Source organism: Prorops nasuta, unplaced genomic scaffold (assembly GCF_024137725.1).
Source record: "Prorops nasuta isolate Cenicafe-Biocafe unplaced genomic scaffold, Cenicafe_Pnas_1.2 PNAS00011, whole genome shotgun sequence".
NCBI classification, from domain to species: Eukaryota; Metazoa; Arthropoda; class Insecta; order Hymenoptera; family Bethylidae; genus Prorops; species Prorops nasuta.
Window position 1 is genome coordinate 2997043 of NW_027116808.1, and position 21481 is coordinate 3018523.

General features: G+C 40.5%; 1 protein-coding gene across 3 annotated transcripts in view; it reads right to left on the reverse strand.

The window, feature by feature from the left end:
• The window catches only part of Fhos (Formin homology 2 domain containing), an 80177-nt gene that overhangs the window by 41610 nt on the left and 17086 nt on the right, over window positions 1–21481 (reverse strand). For all 3 annotated transcript variants that reach the window (XM_066733432.1, XM_066733431.1, XM_066733434.1), the window contains exon 10: window positions 3848–3957. In XM_066733432.1, coding sequence (XP_066589529.1) covers window positions 3848–3957 — 110 coding nt within the window. The remainder of the gene's footprint in view (window positions 1–3847; window positions 3958–21481) is intronic.

Genomic DNA, 21481 nt, shown 5'->3' on the forward strand with positions numbered 1-21481 from the left:
CGATAAGAGTTCCTACTTCATGATTTATTCGATTCTTCCGAATTAAAAATATAATTATTTGTTCTGATTTTCTTTTTAATACTCCTCAAGATCAATTGCATGGTCATCGAGAATAGGGTCCGTCCTCATCTTGCCACACTTATAAATCCATTTCCTTGTACCGTCTTATTAGTAAGTACTATACAACTTTATAATTTCTTACCCATATTAAAGCCAATTCTTCCGAATAAAAAATATAGTACTGTATACTTTAGAGAATTTATATTCCAATTTTCTCTTTTTTCGTATTACGCCATTAAATAACGCTAAAACGCGTCTTGTGCGTTCAAAAATAGACTTCTACCCACGCATACGCGCATTAAACGAAACGAAATCCGGTTATGCAACATTTTTGGCTAAGCTGCTAAATGTCGCGGAACAGTAGTTTCCACACTGGAAAATTTTTAACGTTTTCTACGCAAGATTAAATAGTTTCAAACATGTGTTATTGAACATTTATAACAAACGAGTATCTATCCACTGTTTAAATTTAATTTTCTAACGCGAAACACGTGAGTCACAGCAGCAGCAATTTTGGAGTAAGAAAATCCATGAATCTCATCGACGACGCTGCTTCGGGGAAAACGCTCGAGAGAAAACCGCAAATCTTCTTGGATATATCCAAGCAGTTACTCCGAAGCACCCTGTGGCGAAATTAAACTCGCGTCATTAAAGAAGGAGAAAAAAAGACTCCGTCGAGAGATTTTACAGTTTCTTCTGTATATAGCTAGACATTGCTAATCCTTCCTTCCGTGATCCAGCAATAAACAAACATTCCCACTGCGTACCACGTGATTTTCATTAATTTTCCTGGCAAATCCACCAATAAAATTTAATATTGCTTTATTTAAAAAAGGGACAAATATTTTTTAAATCGTAACAAAATATTGTACGTAAATAGAAATTCAATAGACTTTCAAAAGACATTGCTAATCCTTCCTTCAATGATCCAGCAATAAACAAACATTCCCACTGCGTACCACGTGATTTTCATTAATTTTCCTAGCAAATCCACCTATTTATCCAACATGTCTTTATTTAAAATCGGGGCAGATATTTTTTAGATCGGATGAAGAAACGCGAGAAGTTTGGACCGTCAGCTGTTGCCAATAGTTCATCCAGTTAAATCTTTAGGAACTGGGACGAATGAAGAGTAAACGTCTGTCTGACAAAAGTATCCATTACCAAAGTAACAGCTGCCTGGTTACGACTGTAATATTCCTCCGATCTGTCACGAATAAGAGAAATTTATTTCGTCTCTCCTGCTATATTCACTTCCTCCACTTTATTTACTAAAATCCTTGACCATTTAGCTCCGATTGGGTTTATCACGATTGTAATCAAGGAGGGTTACACCGTGTAACGCACACCGTGTAAATTACACGGTGTAATCAGTCTACTGTCGATCTGTCAATAATCGATGCAACGAGAAGACTGTCTAAATTCGATTACCTATATATAGTTACAATATATACATTTACAACCACTAAACTCCGTGTCCTACTTCCATTACACTATAAACAAATTTTCTAAAATTACAAGGACAATCTTGACCAACTTTGTAACCAACGACTAACCTTGTAAATTTACACTTTTAATTTTACAAAATTTTCAAAGTATCAGCTCTATTATAAAATTTCAGCAGCCCAATGTAAATTTCCAAGAACAGTCTTCAATTCCAAATTTCCTCGCTACTTTCGTTGCAATTTTACAAGAACCCTTCTCGATTCAACTAAACACAAAAAAAAATTCTTATCCCATTAACCCCTGGAACTGAATTCGTGAAATTTCTTTCATCTCCTTTTGATGCCAGAGATAGAGTTTTTAGCAACATTTAGCAGCTTATTCCGTCTGGTTATTGAACTCCTGGGAGTACAACAGCATAGTCCCTCTCGGTCCTTCCACCTTGGTTGTTCTACTCGCGGATATATGTGCCTTTCATTGTAATTATACACGGTTGGCGCACCGCATTCAAACAGGTTACATAAGAGAGCAGCGAAGGTGGAAGGTAGAGCTAGGTAGGCATAAAGGGGGTGGGGGGGGGGGGGAGTAAAGGGTTTATCAGTTGTGAAAAAAGGACGAATCTTTTTACGGAATTTTCAACGGGTACACAAATAAGTGCGCACACGTATATATATATACAAAGAAAAAGGTACTTTGCCTTGGTGCAAAGAATGGAAGGAAAGTTGGGATTTTCCCCGAGTGGCTTTCACGAGAGGGGAGTGCGAGCAGAATTCCTGACTAATCCTGGGAAATTTCTAGGAGTAACGGCGAGGCTTTCCACATTGGACGTCGACAAACCGTTCGGGGAACTTTGTGCACCCCCCCCCCCCCCCTCCGTTAAAACCATACAGATGCACAGAGGTATCGCGCGATATCAAACCTTGCGATCCACCCTCTCTGCCTTGATTGAGATAACGCTTATCGACGGGAAAGATGTTTTCTTTTCCGAACGTTCCATCGTAAAGAAATCCCTCTTAGTCGCCTTTACAACTGACCGTGAAAACGTGTTGTTTTATCGCGAGCCTGTTTACGCTCGAACGTAGCTATAGAATTACCGATAACTTCCGGCCGTTTCGCATTTTCTTCACCGACTTTTGCGAAAGGATCAACTGTTCCCGGCAGCTGCGCGTAAAAAATGTAAAATTACAGGATATCTGCTGGAAGTATATTATAAGCGTTGCTATAGAGGGTGAGGAAGAAGTACGAACACCCTTGAATATCTAGGAAACTATGTGGTTCTCGAAAAAATGTATTGTGCTTGATTTTTTGAACGGAATGTTCTTTATTGTGTATATATTTGTATAGTTTATCAGTAAAATTATTGTCAAACACTACCCATACAGCACATTTGACCAAAAGTTGTCTTTAATACACTTCTTTGTCATCCAATTGACTAAAAGACACATAAAAGATTTCTTTAAGTTACTAGGTGCTGTATGGGTATTGAAGTTTTAAAGACATATATTGTGAGCGATGCTGCATGCCCAGTGAATCAATCGTTGCCTCGGAATAAAAAGAAGGAACACGGTAACTTTAGAAGCATATTACAAACAACAAGAAAGTACAAAAAAAAGACACGAGAAGACAAATTAAAAAACCAATAATTTTCAAAAATCCAACACTCTATTCCCTCACCCTTCGTGCAGCCTCTTCGATAGTGACGCAATCGCCTTTTCGGAACAAGAAAGAAGAAAGAAAAACAGTAGCCTGAAAATCCCATTACAGCAAAAAAAATTGAAGATGAAAGAAGGTAAACTAACCACCGATTCCTCATCCAGATGATTCGATCGGGCCATCTCGCGAGAGACTCGGTCCCCCCTGGCAGGGCATACTTAATTACAAGAGTCCCTATGGCTGCTACTATATCCACCATACGATTATCGTACGGAGGTAGGACTGCGAGTCGGCGGCCGTAAACTCGAGGGCCCCAGGATCCGTAAAACCGGCTGGTTGGGGTAAAAGGAGCAAGAAATCTGGTCGTTGGAAAGAGTAAAAGGCGCGAGAGAGTCGGACAAGGACGGAGTGGAAGAAAAGTTGGCGCAAGAAGAAGGGAGAGAAAAACGCGAGGAGGCTGAGGCATCGAGGAGAGGGGGGCGAAAAAAGAATCAAGAAGAAAGAAAGACATAAGGGAGAGACCGTTGCTTCCTTCCTTCCTTCGTTTAACGAGGTTCGTAACTCGGCCAGAATCGGCTACGCACACATGCACGCACACACTCATGACACACGCACACTCCTACAAAGACGCGTGTCGAGCATGCTTGAAACGCGCCGGTTTTATTAGCTATAGATTCCTCCCGGCACTTACTTCGTCTGGAAGCCCTCGAATTCCTCCTGCTGCTCACTGATCGACGCCTCGAGGTCCAGGTAAGCGCCATAATCGCCTTCTTTATAAAGCTGCAACGCTGTGTCATCCAACTGAAACAAAAAAACAGGCCAAAATCATCGTAGGAATATTTCTTCTCTCTTGGATTCTTTTCTGGAGCGAGTGTTTCTGTGGTTTCTGAAATGTAGGCTTTTCTTTGGTCGTAGATGTTTATGTCTATGGCTCAGGGTGGTAGTTTGGCCTGTGAGGTATAGCTGGTTAATTATTTATTTTATTTTTTGTAGGAATGGGTCCAACGAATGAAGAATTTCATTTGGTTTTTATATATGGATTTAATCATGTGTGTTTTGATAATTTATTGGTTAGTTTTTACGCGAATCTTCATTTGTCGAAATAACGTTGTATGTGTATAGCATTTAGAAAACAGGAACCCTCCTAAAAATCTTTAATCAAATGCAAAAATTTCAGTCCAATTTCTTCTCTGTAAAAAAAATAGAGGAAGCAAATGTTACGGTATTCGCCAACTCGAAGGCCAACTATGTGGGTGAATGGGATGAGAGGTTATCCAGAGAGTCACCTGATTCTAAACTGGGATATTATCACGTCGGTCGTATGGAAGCCACGCATGTGGACCGGTTGATCCTTGGATAAATTTAGCAGATTAGCAGCGTTAGCCCGGATGGTCGACCCGTAAAACGTTCTCTCGTACAATGAATTCATTTTCCGAAAATTCGTCGTTTTTTTACAATTCATAAAATAAAATATTTTCACCCAAAGAAACATGAATACCTCTGGAAATAAAACTTTTGGAGGATGCAGAGAAAGAGAATGAAAACTGGAATGCAGTAACGAGGACTCGTATACAATGAACCAGTTTTCCGAAATTTCGTCATCTTTTTACAATCCATAACAAAAAAATATTTTCAACTCGAAGAAAAGCATCGATAATTCTGGGAAACAAAATTTTTGAAGGATGCAAAGAAAGATTGAAGAATGGAATGCAGTAACGAGGAAGAGGAGACATATGAGGCTGTAGAATAGAGGAAGAAGGAGGAAGAAGAAGATGATGATGGTATAACGACGCATGCTGACCTATATTTCTAAAAATTTCACAGCTTTAAAATAGTTTGGTGGCGGCGGCAGCGTCGTGGTAGCTTGTAATATCCGAGGCTGCATTTCTTCGGTTTCTCTCTAGGCGTCCTGCACTGGCTACACGCGCGAATATTCATACTTAATCGCGTAACGACGAAAATCCCGGTCAAACGAAGGCACGTGGAATGAAAATTTTCTTCTCGAGGAGAATTAAAAGTTTTCCATGCGAAAAACACGTTTTTTAGGTGTCCTGCACTTGGCACACCCACGACTCCCGAGAATATTTATGAAATCTCGATCAAACGAAAGCACGTGGAATAAAAATTTTCTTCTAAACGAGAATGAAGATACTTTATGCGAAAAAAACGATTTTTCTAAACGTTTTACACGCGATTCGCAAGAGAATATTTACAAAATCTCGGTCAAACGAAAGCACGTAGAATAAAAATTTTCTTCTACACGAAAATGAAGATACTCTATTCGAGAAAAACGATTTTCCCAAGCATCTTGCACTCGATACACGAGCGACTCGTACGAATATTTACACGTAATCTCGAAATCCCAGTCGAAGGAGAGCACGCGGAATGAAAATTTTCGCACCAGGATAAGAATGCAATCCATTCTATGGTAAACAAAAATAAATTTTCCAGCTCTTGAATCTCGGCAACTGGATATTTCACAGTCAAATCATTCGAGATCCGGCTTGGTTATGCTCCAATAACCCAGCAATCTCACATAAATACAGGAATAATTAAAATTGCCATTAATTAATAGATCGAGCTCGCTTAAAATTCGAATAACAACAATAATAAATCGTAGGTTCCCTTACGAGGAGATACAATTTGTAAGAGCGATTACAGATTCGTCGATAGCGAGCTGGAAAACTTTCACCGGTGTCTTTTTGCTGGGTGTATACGTAATGTACAATGTAAGATTATATATATAGCACATATACCTTTAGCGTAATCATGATATCACTGATTACAATGTCTTTAACGCTCTGAGCGTGCAATTAACACGCGCCGATAGATTAATCACTCGTTAAAGGAAAGTTAAACTTCATTTGTCAGATTGAACGATTAAGTGGATGCAGGAGGAGGTTAAGAGGGGGGGGGGGGGAGGGAAATTGCAGAAAATTATAGAAATCCTGCAGATATCCTTCCGTGATTGAAAAGTAATTTTCGGAAATTATTAGCTACAAGCCAGGGTGATTTATGCACGGTCAACTATGCCAATGTACTCGCATGGGCTTCCAGAGACTATATATTATCGGTCGGTTTAATGCGCACTTTATTCGATAAAACGACACGTACGTACGCACACCAGTGCACCAGCAAAGTACCAACACTTTTCATCCCTGCCAAACGCTCGATGAAAAATGATGGAGAAAGTTAGCGGGGCTAGTGACATCACCGGATTCCTCCGCTGGATTAGCGCATACAAATTAAATGCAACGTATCATTTTCGAGGTTAATAGCGGATAAACGCTCGCTGGTAAGTGATACACCCAATCATTTCTGCCCTCGGTTGTCTTTTACTGAAATACTTTTCTAAATATAGTCTTTGCGGTCTGGTAGAATAAATATAATGTGCTTTTTGATGTATAGATCGAAGAGTGTAGTTTTATTGTTTTTCTCTTTTTTGTGTTTCTCTTGGCTGAGATTTTTGGATGATGCTCGTGTACAGTGGTATTCTTTTCTTGCTTCGAGGATGGAACTTTTGTGTCGAGGGTAAATCGGTGAACGTGTGGTCGAGTGTGTATTGTCTTTGGGAGCTGGTAGTGTAAATATAGTGTATTTCATACAGCAATAAAAAACTCTAACAAATTTATTATGTATATCTTTATGTATATCTGTGTTTCTAGGCTCGAAGGAAGGAAGGAACTTTGTTGCTAGGAAAATCTCTCAAATCTACATAGTATTTAAGTTCTAAAAAATTAATTATACGTATAATCTATTATATATCTGCATTTCTAGGCTATTTTCAATGATTCCTACGAAGGAATTTCTTTTAGTCAAATGAAGAAAGAAAGAAACTTTTGTGCTAGGAAAATCCTCTAAATTTGCATAAAGTCTTTAAGCTCCGACAGAAAAAATATACTGCATTTCCTATAGCATTAAAAAAATCATAAAAATTGATTATACGTATCCAATATATATCTGTGTTTCTAGGCTATTTCCAGTGATTCCTAAGGAATTCCTTGTGGTCAAACGAGGGAAGGAAGGAAGGAAGGAACTTTCGCGCGGCGAGGGAAAAACCGGTGAACGTATATAGTCGACTATAATCTTCTCTAATCACAGAGAGTCGGCGAGAAGGAGGCCAACCGGTCCGGAGTGGATTGTCAGCTTCCCAGAAGGTGTAACTACTGGACGACTTGCCCCATTCTTATACAAGAGATCCACTTGCACTGATCCGTTTCACCGCTCGCCGGCCTCTCGACTCTATTTAATATACCGTAATACGCTCGGTTTCACTGTGACAAATGCCTGGATTAAATTTCTGCTCGACTACTAACCTCGACTTACAGTGAGCAAGCCCCTAACCATTTCTTCTTTCTCCCCCTTCTTATCCTTCAGAAATCCCACTCGACTACTTTTCTGCTCGTCAAATTAACTCGTGAAAAACGTGCGTAAAATTATACATATATATATATATATAGTTCCCCTGTAATATTATCCAGTTTCTAGATCTGTGTAACAATAACAAATGTCGTACACTATATATATATATATAGGAATTGTTGGAATAATAAAATCAAGGAACGATTAATTAGCAGCAAAAGCTTCGGCGACTCGCAGTTTTCTGGCATAATGATTTATTCGTGGAGCTAATTAGTAGTAGGGATTATAAGTACGATGTAATTACGAGTGGAATGTTGATAAGATAGTTTTGCGATGCGTGCGGTTTGCAGGAGGTTAATGCTTGACAGGGTTGATCAGTTGAAGGTTAAATCCTGATTTGCATTACTGCGATATAAAACCGCGAAAAATTGACTGTTAATTAAGAAATCTAATTTTCCGAAGTTGGGAAAAATGGGAAATCAAATGCAGGAGGTTGTTGATGTCTTTCCGGTGAATTAATGGAGTTAATGCGGTATTCTGGTATGTTTAAGTGTGGTAGTATAGGATATTGATTGGAATATGTTTATATAGCGTGCTATATCGGTGGATGAAGCTTTTATGTTTTTAGGCAGCCACAGTGGGGCGGTAGCTTAAGGCTGGCAAGTGAGGATTCGGGAGCGAAACATGGAAGAAGCCAATGGGTATTCCCATTAGGGTTGTATGTACCAGGATCCTAGTGGTAATGGCTTCCCGTTAACTTATAGGTATACACACACACACATACACACACATAGGCAAACTCCTCAGGCTAGCAGACACATCGTTATTATGTGGGCAAGGGATAATGAAAACTCCGGAAACCACGCTGACCCCGCAACTTTGCATTACCGAAGGACTTCCTGTTCGATACGCTCTTAATATCACAGTATATCTCTCTCTCTCTCTCTCTCTCTCTCTCTCTCTCTCTCTCTCTCGGTTGGAGTTCCCAAAATAACAACGAGATCCTGTAGAAGAAACTGTTTAATCAATTTTATATCATTTTTTGATGGATAGTCGTCTTGGAAATAAAATAATAATTGAAGAGTGTACGTACTGCATTGAGACAAAATTCTTGCAATCAATTAAACATTTCTTGCAGAAATTTAGCAAGGATTTTTTATGGACCGACCTACGGTGGACTTTAACTGATCAAATCTTCTCTCTTCCTCCCTCAGTTTTAATTTCAAAATTATAACAAAACGTTAGAAAAAAATTATTTAAGAAAAGTTTCGTAATTTTTCAAAGACGAATCATTTCTGAAACAAGATCATAGTTGAAAAACGAGCTAAAAATTCAACAAGACTCCAATGTTCAATCATTCATGCGAATAACGCGTTCGATCCAAGTGAAGAGAGTAGAGAAAAAAACGAAGACACACGATTATGCCATTCGTTGCGTGATATCCTGCACACACAGGTCCTTGAAGAAAATAAACGAAGAAAAACCAACAATAATTTCCAACAATTCATCCTTTTTACTCGTGCTACTGACAGACGCAAGAATCCCAAAACTCGCTTCATCCTTTGTCCCCACCAACACAAAACAAGAAACATGCGAGATTTTGGAGAACCGTGATCACTCGAGACTCGTTGAAAAAAAATGAACAAAGTCGTCCTATGAAAAAACAAGAGACTTCATCAGGATTCTGGATGCAAGTGATCCTGAAATATTTGCAGAAGGACCACTTTTTCACAAAATGACGGAACGCCAAGCGTTTGCGAAGCTACTTGCCTTTTTCGGGTGTCCTTGAGCCTTCCGCAGGACTCTTTCAAGGACCTCGGTTCAGGGACCCCTGAAAACGCCAGGTGCGTCGCTGCGTGAAAAAGCCGGTTTATTTAAAGGAAGCAACGGGAAAAGAGAGGATTAGATTTTAAATATCTGCCAATGACACCACACACACACACTCTCGATCCTCAGGATCAGAAAATATCCCGAATAAAAATGTCAAAAAATTGCAAAGTTCGATGGATCCTCGATCAAAGCTCCTCGACTCGATTAAATCGAAAGAAAAAATAAATATACCAACCACGTGTCGAATAAAGCCCCCCGTATATCTATAGATATACACACAAGTAACTAGAATGTGCCCGAGCGCCATTCACCGGGCAAAGAATCCGCGCGAAAATTAATTGAACTAGATGAAACGTGCCGGCGGTGCATCGTACGGAGTGCAGCCGCTCATTTCACTGGATTCTCACCTCGAGTTCGCGCGGCTGCACCGGTTTTCACGAGAAATGCGAGTGCATCTGTTTTTACTCACGGGACAAGTTCCCCGTACTATATAGATTACCGGAGCTCGTATTCCTTTCTGATGCGTATATGTATACGTGTATTGCGAGCTTCTCACCTCGTCTACGTGAACTTTTTCCCTCCCAAAATCAACATTTTACGACGCGATCCTCTGTAGAGTTCGAGGAAGACTTTTTTTAACAAGATTCTCTCGCTGAGGATATATATATATATATATATATATATATAGGAGAGAGAGACAAGAGGAAGATTGAAATCTTACCGAGGAATCTCGCTATCACGACGAGAAAGCATCACGAAGAGAAGAAAATAAGTCCTTGGACCTCTTCGAGTTGTTATAGTTATATTCTCGAGGATTATAAAGGTCCTACAGGGGTCGTGTTGAGTTACACGCGCGAAATAATATCCGAGGCAAACGCGCTCGGTCGGTAAGAGCGAGCGCGAGATATGCCTATTAAACAGCTGACATGCTCGGATCGGACCACCGTGATTCGCTGTTTTTTTTTCATTTTCGTTTCGATTTTTCTCGCGTGTACTTGTGTTTATTCGTTATTGGTAATTATTATACATGTATTATTTAGTTGGATTAACAGTCTTTTGACTCTTTTTATTGTTGCAAAAAATAATCATTGCAATTTTCGTCCAATGACTGTATTTAATCGTTATTAGGAATTTCAGTAGGATTTTCCAATGCTTATCAATGGGAGACGAGTATTAGCTGGCTCGATAAGCGGTCGATCGAGTGTTGCGGCACTCGGAGCGATCAAAATCGCGAGGTCAGTGAAGGTAAAATTAATTAGAATTTTAATTAATTTCTCGCCTCTAGGATCTAGCGTAGCGGTTCTCATTGGCTGCATAATATATAATCAAGGGTTTATATATGTTGTGCGTGTTTATGTTATAAGGTTTAAGAAATTTTAGTAAATAAGAAAAAGTAGGAAAGCTATCGTTGTATACTATATATATATACATTATACAAGGTTATACTGAAATCGCCCTGAAGCAAAGATACATAAGACGTTATCTTCAAAAAACTATAAAAAATATAAAATTTTAGAAGAGGACCTTCTCGAAGCCTCTTACATTACGTTTGCTGCTAGTGTATAAAATAAAATTTGCAATTTTATAATTAATTTAAAATAAATTAAACACTGATACTTTCAAATAACAATTTTTCCAACAAATAGTATACTACATTCTGTTACGCTTAGGACACCTCACGTGCCTACTGAAGCGTTAAGAGACGTTTAGTAAAATCTCCAAATCTTTCATAATAATATAAATAGAAAAATATATAAAAAGAAATCTATCTCCATAAGAATAAAGAACATAACATTTTCGAAGATTTCCCTCGAATATGAAACAAAATCTGCAATATTATAATTAATTTAAAATAAATAAACCGCTGAGATACTTTCAAATAACAATTTCCAACAAATACTGCACTACATTTTGTTATGCTTCGAACACTTCACGTGCCTACTGAAGCGTTAAAAAACGTCTAGCAAAATCTCCAAATCTTTCATAATAATGAAAATGCAAAAAAACAATTGAAAAAAAAATCTAAAACATCCGAAAAATTTCTATCGCACACCTCTTTCCATGAAGGAAGCAAAGTATGAACGAACGGATGTAAACAGTAAGTTTCCTTGAACGGTGTCTCCGAAAGGTTGCTGGCCGCGGCTAGAAGCGACCGCGTTAATCACGTTCGCGTAAACCTGTCACGGGCCGCGTGCGCGCATTCCAAACAGCGAGAGTCACTCTCGATATCGCGTGAGTGAAAGAAAATCGAGCACGTGGATCACGCTCGAACGTGCATAAGTCGTGTCGCGCGTATATTGTGTCCAGCCGTCCTCTGGTTCTCCAGAGAACAAAAGAGAGAGAGAGCGAGAGAGAGAGAGAGAGAGGGAGTGAAGAAAATCCTTTATTTACTTTAATAACTTCCTGTCGACTCCTCATGGATCGAATCGAGGTGAAAGCGCACGATCCTGTGTTTATTGTGGCACGCTCGCGTGAATTCGTGCCACCCAGCGCGACATTTTTCACCGATCCTTGCAATTGCGACGAAAACACAACGTTTTCGTATAATGACATATATTGTGTACGTAGAGCACGTGTTCTATTCGCTGCGTGCATTGGAACACGGATATAATCAAGTTGGAACGTGTGGGAGTGTGCATATATATAGGTATAGGGGAGCAAAGTCCACCGAAAATGACGAAAGATGGATATGGATAGCGTTGATAGTGTGTGTGCACTACTATATATATATACATACACGTTCTCACTTCGTTATACATATACATATATATTGGTATTGAAATGCACGTAGCGAATACCGAAGCTCGGTATCTGCTATTGTGCTATATATATTATCTAACGTAGATTCCAGGGCGTGTCAAATGGATCATGCATAGTGGCTGCAACGTGTAGGATAGCTTATTGCGAAAGGTAAATAAGCCTGTCACGTTAATGTCAAGTTATCTCATCGCTCGTTAATAAAGCAATCGATTGCCTTTGGCAGTGTATGAAAATTAGTTAAATAACCACTGGGACTGGGTCTAATTGTCTGATGAGTGTTCGTTTTGTTTCTCGAGCGAGATATTCAGGAGGAAATAAATAATAAATGATATATATATATAAGGAAAGGAAAGAGTCGCATGTGAGAATAGCAGTTTTGGCATCAAAATTAGTTAAATAACCACTGGGACTATGTCTAATTGTCCGACGAATGTTCCATTTATTTCTCGAGCGAGATATTCAGGAGGAAATAAATAATAAATGATATATATAAGGAAAGGAAAGAGTCGCACGTGAGAATAGCACAGTTTTGGCATCAAGATTAGTTTGACCCAAAACGATCCTTACTGTTTATCTTAGGTTTTACGTTCTTCTCGTTAGTAACACCGAGGACAATGAAGTAATTAAAAGATACCCGTTGTAGCAACGAACGCTGTTATCCGATAAGACGAAAGAGGACGACTCTTTCCATTCATGGGAGGATATCAAATTAACTCGGCGTCAACAATGATGCTGTGTGACTCGCGTGACCCTGCAGATATTTGGCTTTTATAGTACTTGCAATCATCTTATCAATGTCAGCGGACGACGGATGGGAAAAACACTAAGAGTGACCTAGGAATTTGTCTTTTAATAATATATATATATATATATATGTGTGTGTACACGAATCTAAATCATTTCTCAGGCTACGAGGGCCATCAGCTAGTGTCAAGGTCAAATAAATTCATGAATTTGTCCTTGCAGATTGCTTGCTTGGACCCATCAATGATAATTGAGATTTCTATTGAGATTTATTCTATCGATATTTGCGGAGTTGCGGTTTCATTTGTTTGATTGAGCTTTTGGAGAGAGAAAGAGAGAGAAAGTTACCACGTGCGAATATAGTAGGTAATACATAATAGGTTGCTGGATTTCTTGGATTGTCAATTTTAGCTTTAGATTATTTTTATTAAATAGTTTCGAGAGAGAAATGTTATTGTCACACGTGCCCTGTCTTCATTGTCTCTCGATACAGCTTTTATGAGACCCTGAAGACAATACATATATGCCATAATAATATATTTTTTGTTATATTTAATTTCTAGAACTTTTACAAACTTGTGTAATTACGACAATTAGGCACAGGTAGATCACAGTAGACTACTAAATTTCTTGAATCATCTAATCTTCACTCGTTATTCTTATATATATATATATATATATGTTCTCAAGAAAAAACATTATTGTCACAAATGCATCCTTCCCTCCTCATTGTCTCCCGATACAGCTTTTACGCGACCCTGAAGACAATACTCATATGCCATAATAATATACGTTTTTCCCGAGACACAAGCTCTGGTCCATTTAGCAGTAACGACAAGACGTTCCAGTTGCTAATTAGGCGTAGGTAACGCACGCTGGATAACGGTTTAAGTTCACACGCGTCGTGTCACGATCCGCCTATGTATGGTGTCAGTCTCTTTCTAATGGCTAAACAGACTTTGCTCTCTCTAACGAGTCACGAAGCTCGCACGAGTCACGATGGTTACGCTAATGCGAGTCCCGATCCATTACGTTTCCAAAGAAAAACTCGATTGTCTTTCTTACAATTAATTTGAAGAATCCACTCCTTTCCCGTAAACACCCAGTCCTCCCCCCTATCTAAAAATAGAACTTAATTAACAGACCGAGTAAAATCGTGCACGGATCAACTTTGACTATTTTTCCTCGGAGCACGCGCGACTGGCAAAAATCCAGCAGCGGGAATACAATATTATTTCACCCTCGTATATATCGTCGAGAGAGTCTGCGTCCCGTGGAATTAATGAACTAAGTACTGGAGAGCACAATAGACGACAGAACGCCGAGTATTTGCCCGCTTATGATGCTAATGTCGCCTCTTTACTTTGCATCACAATTACCTCGACCTGGCTCGTCTCTCCCGGAGGATGGGAGTCTCCGGATCCAGCACAAAAACCCACGCGTATATGCACGATAGATCTCGCGTAGAAATATTTACCCCCCCCCCCCCCCAGTCCTCCTCCTTCCACTTTTCCGCCCTCTTCAACGGCTTTGACTAGCGTATACCAAAAGACTCCCATGGAAGTACCAAAAGGAAGAATCAATTACAGGGTGAATCTACGAAAGTCTTTCGAAAGGTTTCCAACCAAAGTTCTGCAGTTATAATCACCGGTATTAATCGTCGGAAGAGTGCGAAAAAAGCCAAGGATCTTGGAATAAATTTCAATTTTAAAACGGAGCATAAATTTGCGCAACTTTGCGAGTCCAAAGTGGAAGGGGTGAAAAGTGCTCGGGAAGTATTAGGAGAGATCGGGAGTGAGGCGTGGCTCGCTCTTCTTTTGTTTGTTATTGTTTTTTTTCTCGCCGAGTGTATCAGCTTTTACGAGGAACCGAGAGTTCTAAAATTTCTTTTTCCTCGAACTTCAAGCTCGTTGTGTTTATACCTATATGTATACAAAACACGATCGAGTGTCTCGGAAGAATTGGTCCTCCGGTAGAACGATGTAAAAAAGGTAAACAAAGCAACTCGAGCTGGAATTTTCTCGGGAAGATCTACGAGGATAATTACCGGATTTCATCGACGTTCGTTTTAAATCATCGGATACGAGAGGAAAGATTCTTCGTGAGAAAAAGCGTGTTCCGGATGTCCGCGTGTAATCAGCGGCGTAGAAGCGACGATGAGCGAAAACGGAAACTGCGGATGATCCGCGCAGGTTGGAATGGATGAAAAGGTCGGTCAACCACGGCGAGGCACCCCGACCCTGGTCCTCGAGTGGCATTCGCGAGCTCGTTGATGAAATAAAACGGTACCATCAGCCAATGGCAGAATCCCGCAGGATCGATTCCCGGAAATTCGAAGCTCGGATGACTTTTCATCATCGCGCGCCGAGGTACCGGAAGTCCGCGAGTAATCAGCGGCGCAGAAGAACGAAAGCGAAAACTGCGGATGATCCGCGCAGGCTGGAATGGATGAAAAGGTTTGTCAACTACGAGGAAGCACCTCGACCCTAGTCCTCGAGTCGCATTCACGACCGCGTCGATGAAATACAGCGGTACCAACCACATCAGCCAATGGCGGAATCCCTGAGGATCGAGTCCAGGATTATTTTTCATCGCGCGCGGAGAAAAATATTTCGGATTAGCCGCGTTTCGTTTCTTCTCCATGGTCTCTGTTGGATCAATGGGGAGGGGGTTGAGAGAAGTTTAACGAGGTGTGCGCAGCCTCCATTTGCGCCACTACGGCAAAAGTGGAGCCGACCGAACGTGGCGGTCGAACGTTGGACAGGAAGCTGATCGTTAATCTGCAGCTTCGATCTCATTTCTGCTAATTGGCTGATTGGAGTGACCGATACGCACGACACCGGACACTGCAGGAAAGCACGCGCACCGTGGAAAAAGTCAGCGGTCAATTTTCAGGACTCTCTCGGTGCTGAAAAAGTCCTGTATATATATATATATATATATAGCTGCCCTCTCGTCTTTCTCATCTCGCTCAGATTTTTAGATTCCTTTGTTCTCCCTCCTTATCCGCTTATCTATATACATATATACACTAAACTCGTATACCTTCGATCGAATAACAAAAGAGGAGCTCGATTTACAGACGAGGATTCCGTTACTTCCGGCTATACGTCTTGCGATTCGAATGAGATTCAGTTTTTTCGTTATTATGTTGAAAATTTCTTTTGAATATATATATGTATATAGTAAAGTAGCTCGGCTCGAGCGTGGCGAAGGACGAGAAGGATGCTACCCCCGGAGTATCAGCAATTTCTATCGATATATCGGCCCTGGAGAAGCCGAAGGTATAATATTTATCGGAAATTCCGGCGACTAGGTCCCTCCGGAATTCCCGATCGAGCAAAGGAGAAGGATTTTGAAGAATTAGATTGGCTTTCGCTATTCGGCCTTCTGCGAAATCCAAAGCAGCCTCCTATCCAACCTATAAATGTTCCATCTCCGATATTTTATTCATTCACCTACGCCACTCGTACCTCGCTCTAGATTTTCAACTGTTTCTTTCGCAAAAAATGCGCCAGAATTTATATACAGTGCCATAAAATGCTCGTGTATAATTTTCCTCACTCCTCCGGCTCTACCCTGCAATTGCCTTAATTTCTTCGCGAGAATTCCCTGATTTTCTTGATGTAACAAGACCATTGTACTGTGTGGCATCCTGAGAGATGACACCCCGACAAGATACCGTAACGAGACTAAACGTGGAAAGCAAATAATTAAGCGAGCCTCGCTATATAAAATTCGCAATTAGCCGCTTTTCCACGAGTTTCCGCTCGATGAGGAAAATCTGCAGAGTGTATATATAGCATTGTATGGAGATGCTTCTGTATTTTGTGTTACATGAATATTTATGTTTATCTTAGCAATTCGATCGAACGCGTGTGCACCGCTCGATGTATCGACCTTTGATTCCAATATTTTCATCGTTCGATAAATATATATAGCACGCGCGTAGAAACAAAATGGACTTTGATTAGGAGTATGACGTCATGAAAAGATAACAATTCAATAAAAGGACTGCTCGGAGTGGTTTAACAAAATTATTAACAGACATTTTGTTATTTCACTTTGCAACTTGAAACTAACCTTCCCTGCGATAACTGAAAAATTATCAATATATATAAATCGTGCAGCAGTCGCATTTTCCAAGACAATAAACTCGCATTTTGCTTTACGATTGGATCCAGCCTTTATAACTGTGTGCGCGAGAGCGTTTTACTTTTACGCTACTGGCCATTTTTTTTTCTGCCGAACTCGAGTCTCGCGTTATAAACGTTGACTACACGGATAGACCGAGTTACTCTTCTCTCGTGTAGAGTAACTGCAGCTTTGTATATATATATATATATATATATATATATATATATATATATATATGTACAGTATATTGCCACGCTTCGAATACCACATAAGAGCAGAGCTAGATTTATTTATGCGCACTATTCATGCGGCGGTGATCAGGAGGGTGCAGGGTGGTTTTTCAGAGGGACGACTCCAACTTATTATTCCAAGAAGAGGGAAATAAAAAGTAAAAAGCTTTCGAGAGATATTGAGAAATATCAATTCCGTAAGATCCTCTGAAAACGTAATATAATACAATTTAATTTGAAAGAAGAAATAAGATGCAAGCTTCTTCTCACGAGTCAAAGAAGAAAATAACGAAGGGGAGTCACATATACAAGAAGAAGCGAAGGTAGATCTCGATCGGCCCAGTGGAATCTTCGTTTGGTCTTCGTGTACATGTTTTTTTAACCGAACGTGCACGCAGTACTCTCTGTGCACGCTTTTTTCTCTCTCCTCAGCCGAGTTGGTTGCTTCGTGAGACTATGTTGGGGCCCCTTTGTGGTTCGTACAGGATTGGTGGATTCGAGGGCTCTTTATATATATATATATAAACAATACTACAAAACAGAAATGGCATGGTTCGCATCTCAAAAAAACCATCCCTGAATCAATGGATTTGTTTGCTGCTGTATCAGCAGTGATGGTGGTGGTTGTAGAAATTTTTAAGAGTTACAGGCCAGTATTAATAATAAGCACGGCGTGGCGGCAGTACTACGTACAATTGGAAGGCAGCGTAAGCCACGTTTCAGGGATCAGCCGAGCGTGCGAGGCGTCAGGTAGCACACCACCCTCCCGCTTTATTGCACGAATAAATCTTCGGTACCGTCCGTCCTGCGGCCTTGATTCGTAGAAAATGCACGGATCAACGAAAATTCCCACGTCTCTCCGTGGCTGATCCCGCAGCCCGGAGGAGATCTCGTAAAACCTCGAGGATCCATGCTTCTTATATTAAAGTCGATTCCGCCTGGATGAAAGGGCTTCAAGGATCATTGATGATTTGCACGATTGATTTGTCCTGACCTGAAATCCGAAGGAGCCAGCTCGCGCATCTCCATGAAGAAGAAAACCACTGATTTTTGCTGCTGGATGCACACGAGGAAATGTCCTCGAATAAAGTCGTCGACCCCTTTTATTATATCGCTTCGTATTCCGGACCAAAAGTGCCAAGGTAAAAATCTGTAATTTCGGATCATTTTCGCGAAACGACCGAAGATGAGAATGAGCCGTCGGACGTGTAGCTTATTCCCCGCGTTTCTTCATGAATAATAATTATGGCTGCTACCGAAATATAATTCGGTGACGCTTTTATCGTCCGAATGGTCAACGAGAAACCGGAGCCCCCTACCCCCTTTCTTTCTTTCTCTCTCTTCCTTCGCAGGAAGCACTTTTTATCAATATTTATGAACGCTCGAGGTAAGGTCGCGCCGAGGACGTTTTTTCCATCCGTTACGAAAAGCTGCTGCACGATAAACGTATAAACCGAGCCACCCACCCACGGATACTATTACACGACTGAATTCTTAAAATAATGTTCAAGTAAAAGTAACGTATTGCGAATGCGTGTGTAGATTTTTGGCAAGCAGGCTTGAATCATCGGCCTATTTTTGCAACACGATTCTAGAAGCTGGCGAAATTTCGACAATCGTACGATCCAACTTGTTTCTTTAAACAAACTTGCTATAATTGTTTAGTATAGTGATTGATGTTCTTTGGACAGAACTGTGTTGATTGATTAGATCACAGTTTCAACGGTTTCGCTGACTTATTTACAGTATCATTTTATATATCTATTATTCTTAAAAACTAGTTTGTTCTGTAGTTCCACCTCGTCCCCGAAAAGATTATTTTAGGAAGTTTCATTTAAGGTCCTGATAAGGATTTCTCTAATATACGTAAGGAGCTGATTCAGCAATTCTAGAAAGCACTGCATCATGTTTTATATTTAGAAGATAGAAATTAATATGTAATCAGGACCTTAAATAAAGTATACCTTATAAACCAATATAATCCTACTTTTGTATTTTAATTTATATTTATACAAGAAACCAATAAGGATTAATATAATCGAACTGCTATGGAAAATCATATGAAGAAAGCCTCATTTTAGCCAAATCAGATCCATTTGGAACGTAAGGCGTTTTCTAAGATTTTTCCATTCGAACTTCCTCGATCAATGATTATTTCTCGAATTTCGCCATCACGAATGCATCCAACAGTTTCCAGCGCCATCGACGTCCTCCAAAACCTGAAACTTACAAGTTTCCAACGAGTACACCAATTCAACAAATAATATTCGATCGACTTTTCGTCGCGATTTTCCAGGGAAAACTCCTCACTGCCTCATAAATTTCATCTTTCGACGCTGGTGTATCAGCTATACGTATGCATTCTCCTGAGATTCTCGCGGGATTGGCCGGTTTAGCTTACAATTAACTGGCTAGTTATTTACGAGCACATTCCAAGGAAAGCTCGGCCCGGTAGGAAACACGAGACTCACTGATAAAAGAATAACAACTTACCGAGCAGCTAACTGAAAATCCGAGCAAAAATTAATATAGACGGTGTATTAAGCAGAGTACTTTAGAAATGAACATAAAATCACCTGGAATCCATTGTTTAATAGCACGTTCCATGTACTCTTCGGTTATATCCTTATCAGTATTCATTCCTGTCCAATAAATAATCCACTGTCGCCCAGAGGCGCGTAATCGTGACTTCGTCAAAGCTATATCACAATGTTCTTATTTTTACGCAGCGTGCTGGTTCGTTATTTATCGCCATGGCGGTTTGCACGAGGGACTAGGATCGTGGCGCAAGGATCTATAGCGATCGTGATATACAGGATGTAATTGCAGGAGCACGGAGATTGAGTGATTTTCAAGAATTACCTCGCGTCAGTACCGAGTGATAACGTCGAGTTTTTCAGGAAAAATCACGAGCTACGTGTAGCAATTATAGGTTAGGATTTTAGGTTAACCTTAATATTACGACAACGCTGCGTTTGGTCGTTTGGATATGATCGAGAAGCTCGAGATGTTATTGTTGACGTTTGAGTTTCTAATTCGTTCCCTTCCCCGTACAGATACGGTTCTTTCTGTGAATCCCCCGCTTGCGCCACTCTCCCCCCTCCACCTCGAAGAAACTACTTTGTCGGTAATGCAGAGGAGTCTAAGCCCTCCCCCTTCTTCCGCGATGAGACTTCCTATCGCGACGAAAAATCACAAAGAGTCGCACAAAAGGAATTCCTCGACAGGGTCGCTATATTTTCCGAGAAATAAATTCGTGAGAATGCTCACTATAAATTTCAACGGTGGAGTGTGTGTATAGGCCGGTCATAAATTCGTTGCGCGGTTCTGCTTTACCATACGAGCGGGGGCTAAAGAGGTTTCTTTCCGCGAGAAACTGTCGAAGAGAATAAAGAACGGCATGCCACGATTGATATGGGCATGGGAGATGCGCGGGGAATGATAAATGGATCGCGGATTCTGTGCATTAAGGGGATGCCGTAGCGGCTCGCTCGCGGTTGTCGTCGGTGGAGTTTCAGATCTTTTCTTCAATTGCACGAAACCGATCCCATCGTACGAGATGAATGAACAAAATAACCCAGATAGAAGCGCGTACTATTTATACTCGCTACGAGCGTCCCCGTGTCCTTAACTTTCCAAATTCAGCTGCTTTGTATATATATATATACGTCTCATTGTTTCGCACATATATCGATGATCTCGTTGAATTTTAATCAATTTCAATGGAGAGCATTAGGGGCAAAAATTGCATGTTATCGACCGAGCTTTATAGGTGGTGTTCCCTTAAGGTGCACGCAGGCACACAACTTATGAAATATTATTCTTGCTGCGAGCGAACCGTGTTCCGAGCGAGAAGGGCGAGGCCGAATTTAAGCGTGCAAAATAACGAGCAAAAAGTCCCCCCCCCCCCCCCTATCTCAGCAAAAAGAACCTACCAGTGTTCTCGAGATAACCGGTACATCGGCACGATACCTATAGGTATATATAGTATAATACTGGAGCCATAAAGGTACTTTTTATTCCTCCTCCGAGAGAGGAACGCTTCCCGTGTACCGTTACGTCGGCGAATTGCCGAACACGAAACCAAAGAGAACCGGCAACATCTCGCTAAATGCTTAAATCTTTGACGAAAATCTGCGACGGAGCAGCAACGATAATTCTTCCCTCGGTATATTTCATAGTTGAAGAATTTTCAGCGCGTTGATCCTTCAAGATCCTAAATGTCCACTGTTTTATGGTTGCCTGTGCAAGAGTGTTGCGAC